General features: G+C 36.0%; 1 protein-coding gene across 1 annotated transcript; it reads right to left on the reverse strand.

Annotated features, from left to right (window-relative positions):
- Positions 1 to 8772: 8772 nt before the first annotated feature.
- LOC145005456 (uncharacterized) lies at positions 8773 to 10095 on the reverse strand. The gene is made up of 2 exons (XM_078964542.1): positions 9883 to 10095; positions 8773 to 9796 (listed from the first exon to the last, which is right to left on the reverse strand). The coding sequence occupies exons 1-2, from the start codon at positions 9980 to 9982 to the stop codon at positions 8904 to 8906; spliced, it is 993 nt and encodes a 330-aa protein (XP_078820668.1). The 5' UTR covers positions 9983 to 10095; the 3' UTR covers positions 8773 to 8903.
- Between the last annotated feature and the right edge of the window lie 420 nt (positions 10096 to 10515).

Below are 10515 nucleotides of genomic sequence, written 5' to 3' on the forward strand. Positions count from 1 at the left end.
TGCTTTTGTGAGCCAGCGCTTTATCATAGCATCACATTGCATCCAAACAATGTAATGTGAAGTTCCCTTTTACCAGTTTCTGGATGGTGCCATCCATAAACTCGATATTGTTTTTAACGAAGAGGAAATTCTCCATATCCTGGGACAAATCAACGTAATTGATGTCTGTGAGCACATCATTCACGTGAAGTTGTTTGGAGAAATCGGAGGGGTGGATGCAGTAAGGAGAATTGTGGTTGATGGCAGTGTCAGAGCTTTCCCATGTATTGTCCTTATTTTTAGGATCGTCTCCTACCATTCTATAAGATCGATAACGAAGGGATTGTTGAACTTAGGACTTCGTAACCTGCTCTGATGCCATCTATGTGTGACTCTATGAGATAAAAATAACTATGTAATCACTTGTTAAAAGTGGGTGACTTGAAACTGGGCCTGCACTTCGCCTAACATCTTAACTTTTCCTTTTGAAAGACCTAGATATAGATATTACAAAGTCTTATTCTTATATTTATTGCAAATATAATAATGATAGTCTAGATTCCTCAATAATCCCATGAATACTGATCTATAACTGATAAGGAATAGTCAGGTAAGATCATATCTGAGGTAGGGTCCGTTTGGTATACTATTCAGAAAACTCACTTTAAACACCTCACTAAATCTAGACTAGATATTATCCTTGTAAGTAGGTTAATCAATATTAGGACATTAAATCACTGATAAATCCAATTTATAGGTTCATAATAACGATTATGAATATAAATAAAAGTTACACTTAAAAGAAAATAGGTGTTGCTTAACTTATAAAGTTTCCTGAAAAAAGTCCGGAAAATTCACAAGCATAACTCCCACCCGAAAGCTTCTAATTGTTGGATTCTCCGACGACTCAGAACCCCACTAAATACTTAAAATCTAGAGAAATTTTGGACCAAAGAAGTAGAAATTTTCATAGCGAATTGGATACAAGGTGTGCGGAGAATGTGGCTTGGTTGCCACTATTTATAGGGATTTTTTGGGAATCGCGCCATTCCCTAGCTACGTCGATCCTCCAGGTTTATGCCACGTGTCGAAAATGTGATGGTTTACGTCACCCTTCTAGAAGCTATACGCACCACGCGTACAATATCTTTTTTTCTAAAAATCGTATATTTCTTATACGACCTTCGTTTTCGACATTCTTTATATCCACACGTAACTATCAATGAGTACTACAACTTATACTTAGACTCTATCAACTAATTCTCACATTATATATATATATATATATATATATATATATATATATATATATATATATATATATATATATTATAGGATTAGATTGTTAAAATCCATATAAAAATCATAACTCTTTCATACGAACTACGTTCGACTATCTTTATATAAACAATTTCCTATGCACGTGATCTTCAACTCTCATTACATTATTTTGGATAATACTTAACCGATTTTATTTTTGACTTTTATGTTGACACTGCTGCATCGAAACTTAGAAAAATTATAACTTCGTCATACAAGATGAGATTTGGACGTTCTCTATATGAACACTCTCGCTTCTACGATTACTACCACTTTTTTCGATTATTTATTCTAGATAACCTTCCTATTTAAAATTTTGTTTATTACTCATAACGCATATGATGAAGAATTATCCTATTCAGAGATTTTAATTATAAATATTCTCACTTATTACATTTTAATGTATAGCTTGAACTCACGGGCGTTACATGAACTAACCACCAGGATTTACAAGCCGTCGATTCCTTACCATGTATGTCACCTTCAAAGATTTTTATACAGATTGAAGCATTCCATTTAGCAAGGTATTATAAGTTTAACTAGTAGGTCACTCATATCGGGTTCCAGCATAGTCGTATTAACGCATCATTGTTTATCATGCACATACCTCAGTCCATAGCTTATTTACTTTCATATGTGGATGATATCATTCTCACATAATCCTATTGATCCATCTTATAGTAGATCATTAGTCAGCTTAGTTAGAAGTTTGCTATGTAGTGTCCTGTACTTATTATTAGGGGTCCCTACTACTCATTCATCTACTTGGATGTTTTTATATCAATAGAAGTATGTGGCTTATATTCTTACTAGGGCCAAATGATTCATTGGAATCCTTATAGAACTCTTGCTAAAATAGTTCGCAAATTGGATTCCTTGGGTTAGCCTATATAGATCCTACCCTTTGTCGTAGTTTAGCAGGTATACTTTAATAAATCACATTCACTAGAGCCAACATTGCTTTTATGGTTCAACATACCAGTCTCCACATGTATGATCCATGGTACATGCTCTCAAATGAATTTTGCGTATATTCATGGTAGCGTTGATCACGTCTTTAGTTATATACTTCTCCAGTCATCAACCTTACATCCAATGAAGATGATGACTGTGGCGATGTCCTATTACACGACGATCCACTTTAGGTTATTGTGTTTTCCTTGAAGACAGTTTGTATTCTTGTCCTCTAAATGCAACGCGTCATCCATCGATCCGACATAGAGGTGAAGTATTGTGGTGTCACTAACCTCATTGCCGAGACATGCTAGGTACAGGTCTTAAAGTGCATTATTTTGCCACTCGAAAAGCAAGGATTGTCTATTGTGACAACATTAATATTGTATAAATTTCAACTAATCCAATTCAGCACCAACACATCAATCGCATCGAAATAGACATTTATTTTATTTGTAATAAGGTTTCTCTCGGTCAAGTTTGAGTTATTCATGTTCCCTTTACTATACCTTGTACGCTCATATATGTACAAATACACTATCTATCTCCATTTTCAAGAATTTTAAAACTGTCTAGAACGTTCAACAACTTCTTTCCAATAAAACTATGCGAGGACGGTGACATATTTTTTGTATACTTCCATGTTGTATGTGTGTATCCGGCCCTATGTATTGTTTGGCCCATAGATTGACTAGATAATCTATGTATATAAATTTTGTTTATCCTTGTATGAAAGACAATGAGATATTATACCATAATAATGGGAAAGTAAATTAAAGTTCGCAATCACTTTTGTAGTTCTAATGTATACCTACAGGCGAGGCTACACCAAAACAAATTAAAGGTGTCTATGGACACCCCTTTATTTGAAAAAATAAATAAATAAATAAATAAAAACTAGATATTATAACAAATTATTCAATGGACATCCTTGTCTTTTTTTAGATGGATAGCCATTGTATTTTAGGATTAAATTAATTCAATAAACATTTATAACTTATAACAAGGGATAAGAGAGTATAAGCCTAGACCCAAATAATAACAAAAAACAAATCTCTTATAATTATTAGGTACTCATATTGTTCGGATTAACCAAATCAACAATAGTCATAACAAATTACAAGAAATTTTACCATGGAAGTCGAGAAAAAAGAAGAAGAGAAGTTTTAAGAAATTAGCTTCCCTCTTAACCCTTAATTTGGAGTTTACATAATGTGGTTTTTGGGTTCATCTTCCATCTCCATTGTCATTTGACTTTCCCCGTCGCTGATAAAAACTACTTCTTTGCTACTCCTCAATTCTCCAAACGTCTATTCTTGAAAAGTAGTCAAAGCCCAAAGGTTTGATTATTTTTCTTTCTATGGAATTGAAGAAACTAAGATATAAATATTTTTCTTGAACTATTATATAATATATCTGACAAAATTATGCAGTTATCGCGGTCAAAAATATAATAACGGTTACCAGCCGCTATTTGAAATCGCAGTTCTCACAGTGGTATAGTAGTGATATAGCGTTTTTTTATATTATGTAGAATTTATATATATTAGAGTATTAATCAGTAAATCATATTTCAAAGTTCAACACAATCCAACTAATTAGTTAATCACTAAATCATACTTCACATATCGTATTTAGTTAATTATACTTCACAAGCTGGTTATAAATATCACAGTTAATCATACTTTAACACAATCAAGAAGAAAACATAAGCAATACTTAACATTTTATCATACTTTAACACAATCAAAGTTAGCAAATAAAATGATTAAACAACCTAAAAGTTAATCATATTGTAATACTTTAAGTCTTTAACACAATTAACAAGACAATACACATATGGTTGCAATGCAAGTCATCACAGTCAGGGAATCACAATTTTATTAAATGGAATTGCACAAAAGTTTTAATTTGGGGTAAGAAAAAATAATTTTATTCAATTGAATAACATGAAGAACTAGAGTGTACCCTTGTAAGATATATTATGCTAAAATATATAAAGTGTTTCTTAACAATAATATTATTTTGGAATGGATTAGTGTCTTTATTAGATTTTGATAATTTTTTTTTCTTTTAGTTTTAATATTTAATAATAAATGCAATCCTTATTCTTTAGAAAATTTTATTCTTGATAATATATTGTATAATTCTTTAAGCATGTTTAATATAAAAAGTATCTTGAATGAAACAATATTATGCAAGAATAAAACCGCAAATATATTTACTAGTTTATTGTTGACTTTTTGTCATTCTAACATAATAAAATCAGTTATTATTAAAAATAATATTAAAATTTAATTATAATTAATTTAAAAAATTCAGCTTTTTAAAAAATACGAGAATTACTGATCCCTTAAAATCCAAAATTTTCCTTTTTATAAAATAGGTTAACTGACCAAAATACCCTTTTGCTGAAATTTATGTGATTATACGATATATGCTACCCTATGGTAATATCATAGACCCTAAGATCATGATTTTTTATTTTATTCATCCACGGGTCCAAATCTGGTCCAAATCTGTGCGTTCTAGCACATAATAGCTAGTAATAACAAAAGGTACACAAAAAATCACGTGTACCCACATAGTCACAAACAAAAGGTACACAAAAAATCAAATCCTACACCGATCTAGAAAAAAGAAAAATATGCATGTAAGTGGATCTTACATCCACTTACATGTTGGTATATATGACTTCTGTTCGTAAGAGCTTATATGGCCTAATGGTTGTGGACTTGTCATGGATGAAAGCTTCGAGAATAGGAGGGCCAATAGAATTTTATGCATGTCCATTGCATATTAGTACCTATATTATAGGGAAAATGAAACATATAACCTACGAACTTTCTAGGGTTTATCCTTTTAGTCCCTAAACAGTTTTTGTGGCCTTATGAGGGAACGAAGTCGTTTTTGTCAGCTCAATTACATCCTTTTGGCCAAAGTGAAGGGGTCACCCGGTTACGTCTTTTACATATTGACATTTGCTGACCAATTCTCTCTCTTTCTCTCTCTCTCTCTCTCTCTCTCTCTCTGTGTGTGTCTCTCTCTCATCCCCACCGGAAGTACTCCCAAGCTCCATGTTCATCTTTTTGGGTCACCTGACCTAAATTTTGAACCAGTCCTAACAAAACTCATAAATTGAGTTCCAAATTAACACACAATACTGATAATACACACCAACTGTGACAACCCGAAACTTCTACCTAGTACATCTAGTGAGTTAATCTAAGTTAAACTCGTTTTTGTTAACTCCGAACACCGATTAAGGGTTCATTTAAGCGTTCTAAGCTTGAGTACAACCAAGCTCGAGATTAGGAATGAGTCAGCAAATCGTATAGTGACGAAACCTAGCCATACACCCCTTTTGGAGGAGTGTGCGGTTGTATACATGGGTGTACGACCGTACACACCCCTCATGGCCACACACCCACCCCTATATAAAGGGTAGACCCCTTTCCTTTGATTCCTTTAACACCTTGGCAGCATACAACACCATTTCTCTTAAGCTTCTTCAATCAGAAACCCTCCCAAGGCTTCAAAAACGCGAGTAATCCTTCCCCTAGCTTGTTGTGCTTGAAGAACCACTTAATCGAAGCCTTGAATCATTGAGTCCCGTCATGTTCTTCACTCTTGGAAGGAATATGGCCGCACACCTTCATAAGGTTGTCCGTACACTCATAAAAAGCCCTCCAAAGTGAGAGTTTGACTTCCATATTCGAGTTGGACATGACCCTAGCTTTGCTACACCTTAGAATTCGAATTTGGACATCATCATGTAGGGTGTACGACCGCACACACCCTTGTGCGGTAGCCCACTCCTTGTGTGCGGCAGCACACTCCCGTGTGCGACCACACACACACACCGTAGGACCACAAACCCATTTCTAAGACCCTAAACTTTTACTACAACTTAGTATGGACCTAGAACACTTCATGGATGCAAGTATGGAACTTGAAAACACCTTAAAAGTACCTTCCATCGTGAGTGTATGGTCGTACACTCATTGGGCCACACACCCATGGTCATACACACCTTTAAGGTGGTCATAGACCTCCCTTATGTAATCCATTAAGGTCTTAGCACTTAGTGTAAGTAGTCCCAACTTCTTAGAGTGGTTCTCCATCACATTTAGTAGGGAAATACCTTCATTTGACTCCTTTATGTGTCATTATATGTTAATTAGGATCAAATCGTGTTCAAGGCTTGACTTGAACATCCCACATTCCGTATCAATCCTTCATTCAAATCGCCCGAGGTGAGTTCATGCCCTTACATGACATCTCTTTTTGTAATATGTTAAGCATAAAGGAAACATTTATTCTGGAAATCTAACTTCATAGCTTTCAGAAAGGTTTTTACAAAGCATTTTCCTTATCAATTCTAATAAACTATAATGGGTATAGTTTGGGATAACCCTCTAGGCAGTTTTTACCAAATCAGATTTCGTGGATGAATATGTATATATTTTCTCAGGAGTATAAAGTACAATTGTTCTAGGATAATTATTGTTTTATGTTGTTTCTAGCTCGTAAACTAGATTATACAGAATTGTGAGGCTCTACTTCAATATTGTACCCTTAGGTGTATAGGGATAAATCCTTTTATTATAAACAGGGAGAGCGTGAGATTTGTGAATAGATCTATTCGGGACTAACAATGCTACACCTTAACTGCTAGCTACAGTTAGACAGGCATGCTTGGGGTGAACAAATATCATTTAGCTTAACAAATGTTATTTAGCTTAAAAACTGAAGAACGTTGTAAAGGTCTCTCGGTCATATCAAGCATGGTTATACGACTCGCAAATAAGTATAAACTAACTTTGTTTTACGGAATCTACTCTTCATTTGTTTTATTTTGAGTAAAAAACTACTTTTATATATATACTGATAGTAATCAGGGATTTCTGAACTTACATCTCTACCTCTACGACGGATAACCTGTTTTTACGGAAAATATGAGATTTTCCCAGGATAACACTAGCATTTCTAAAACTAATGGTTTATTTTCTACTAATAGATACTCTTTCAAAACTGCTTTTCATAAGAAAATATAGGATTTCTTGAGGAACACTTTTCAAAAGGATCAAAGAAACATTTTTCATAACAACTAAATGCTTATGAACTCACCAGCTTTATGTTGATATTCTTTCAAAACTGATTGTATTTTCAGGGATTTAGTAGATAGGTGCTTCCAGGATTTTGGAGAAGTCGGCGCGTTAGAGTCACGTCTTTCCATTCTACTTTTGATATGAACAAAACTATGTATTAATCAATGTAAACCTTTTTCATATATGTATTCAATGTCTGGTTGTGTTTACTATACTTGCTATGATACAATTGTTGTGATACTACGCATGACATCCTCCGCCCCCGAACGTTTCCGTCGTTCCGGTTTAGGGGTGTGACACAAACACACACATATAGAAGTCCAACCTAGATTCTCCTCTTTCCATCTTAGTTAATAAAATACAACTCCAATCATCAATCAAAGGAAGAATCACAATTATTATCGTCATTGATTTGAGCATTTCCATCTAGATCTTCGATCAAAAGATTTTATGTTGTGGTTCGGTGGTGATTAATCAGTTGTGAGGAATGTAGGGGTAACCACTCATCTCCGGCGGCTGCAAATCGGAAGGAGAACAGGTAGCCGCAACAGTCAGCTGTTGTGTTTTGAGGGAGGCAGCCGATGGTGTCTCCGAACGGCGGTTATGGCGGCGATCGTAGCTCCGGTGCTTCCATCGATTTCTAGTGCTTTGTTTCCTTGAATCTCTCCTGCTCCTGTCGAGCAATTGGTAGCAATTAGTACCGAGAAACTCGCCAGAGCTGCCATCGCAGCTTGTTTGCTCCCTTGGATCGACAATCACTTCCTCTCCTTCGCAAATTATGTCTCGAGCAAGGCTATTCCTTCCGATTCCCTCCATCTTCAACTCGATTTCGCACCAGAGGAGTTTTCTGTTGTCAATTCGTGTTTCTTTTCCTGGTCGCATCTTTTTTCCTTAACAGCCAAAGCACGATGGTGCTTTCTTTTCACCGATTGATCAACCAAGGGACGATATCCCTTTCTCTTTTCAATCAACCAGCAAACAGTAGACAATTTGTTGCTTAGTGTTTCCTTCTTAATTACAGTGGTTTGTTCATTCGTGTTTCATTTTTTTCCTTTGATCGATCAGACAAGTGACGTCGAGGGGCATAAAAGCCCTAACTTTTTTTTTCCGGGCAACAATTATGAAATAGAGAGCACGGGGGAGAGAGAGAGGTGGGCCCAAAGTTTTGTTTGTCTCTAAACCGGCTAAACAAGTAAAGGGGACTAAAAGATCATATTTTTCCTAAAGCCACCAAAACATAACTAAAAATATAAACCTAGAAAATTCATTTTCCCTATATTATATATATTATTTCTAGCACCTATTTCCCTATATTATATATATATTATTTCTAGCACCTTATATTCATTGTCTCTATTCAATCATATCTTTAACAGAAATACCTAAACCAATTGGATAGAGCAAAACATAACATAAAGGTGGAAAAAGAGAGTATTTTCCACGTCATTCATATCGATACATCCATTACACGATGTTTTGTTTTATTTAGGCTATACCATACATGGATTTGTACTAAGCTTTTCAAATTTTATAGGGTGTTCAAGGGCGAGATTGGCTTTCCTTAAATGCCTTGGATTCTTCAGGAGACGAACAACATCTATTACATCTTCCACCGTATCCTTGACAGCATCCATGGCGGCATCCACCACCCCATCCGCTGCCACCGCCACCTCCACCTCCACCATAGTTACCTCCACCTCCACCATAGTTTCCTCCACCGCCACCATAGTTTACACCATACTTCCCTTCATCACCATTTGCTTCTTTATTTAACAAAGATGCCTTGGCTTCTTCAGGTGAGGTGCAACATCTGTTACATCTACCTCCATATCCCTGACAACATCCATGGCGGCATCCACCTCCCCATCCACTGCCACCGCCACCTCCACCTCCACCATAGTTTCCTCCTCCGCCGCCATAGTTTATACCATACTGTCCGTCATCACCCTTAGCTTCTACCTTATGCCCGTCAACAGCTTTTTTTGATTTTGCTTGATTTTCCACAAACGCCTTGGCTTCTTCTGGTGAGGTGCAACATCTGTTACATCTACCTCCATATCCTTGACAACATCCATGGCGGCATCCACCTCCCCATCCACTGCCACCGCCACCTCCACCTCCACCATAGTTTCCTCCTCCGCCGCCATAGTTTATACCATACTGTCCGTCATCACCCTTAGCTTCTACCTTATGCGCGTCAACAGCTTTTTTTGATTTTGCTTGATTTTCCGCAAACGCCTTTGCTTCTTCTGGTGAGGTGCAACATCTGTTGCAACTTCCTCCATGTCCTTGATAACAGCATCCATGATGGCATCCGCCACCCCATCCGCTGCCACCTCCACCATAGTTTCCTCCGCCGCCACCGTAGTTTTCACCATACTTTGCTCCATCTTCTTTAGCTTCTGCTTTATGCGCGTCCACAGCTTCTTTTGCTTCAAGATAAAGTTAAAAACAAAAAATATCAATATTCTGACAACTTAATTTTAATAATCAGTCACGAGAAAGGGAAGATACGGACACTGAGGCGTCGTCTCTTGCTTGGAAATATCGTCAGCAAAAGTGGATGAAAGGAGACTGATCACAATTAGTGCAAAAAGCAAATATGAGTTGGTCTTCATTTTCGCTGTGCGTTTCTATGGTTATGGAAGCCACTATTTATACTGAATTTAGGGTTTGGATATGAAACTTTTGCATGCTATGGATGGATGGATAGTTCAAAATATTGGGAGGTTGATGGTCAAACTATTATCGTGTTTTCGATTCCCACTCGGTTGTTGCAATCGAGGATTAGGTCATTAGGTGTGCCCAGGCAGGTTGTGGCATGTGTCTTTATTGACTCTGTTGAGTGACACCTGGAAGTTGAATACAGGTTTTAGTGTGGCTTTTTGCTTTTTTCTATGCTTCGTTTATCCTCATCGGCTTATATCTTTGGACCTTTGTTTTGTTTCTGCCACAAATCGGCCTGAATTCAAAGCTTACACACAGCAGAATTAAATAAAATCAGAAAATGAACAGAATTATCGATTGGTAAAATAAATTTTATATCTTGGAAAAAGAATACCTAAGGATTAGGATTTGGAGTTTTTTTTTTAGTATGGTTGATCTATATTAAAATGTTTTTTCTTAATCATTTAAGAATTTTATGATTTAT

The sequence above is a fragment of the Lactuca saligna genome, chromosome 7, assembly GCF_052625555.1.
Source record: "Lactuca saligna cultivar CGN05327 chromosome 7, ASM5262555v1, whole genome shotgun sequence".
NCBI classification, from domain to species: Eukaryota; Viridiplantae; Streptophyta; class Magnoliopsida; order Asterales; family Asteraceae; genus Lactuca; species Lactuca saligna.

Excerpts from the sequence above, each read along its gene's own strand:
- LOC145005456 (XM_078964542.1), bottom strand. The coding sequence starts at position 9,982 with ATGAAGACCAACTCATATTTGCTTTTTGCACTAATTGTGATCAGTCTC. Across the intron at positions 9,797-9,882 it reads GCAAGAGACGACGCCTCAGT|CAAAAGAAGCTGTGGACGCG; the intron begins GTCCGTATCTTC and ends TTTATCTTGAAG.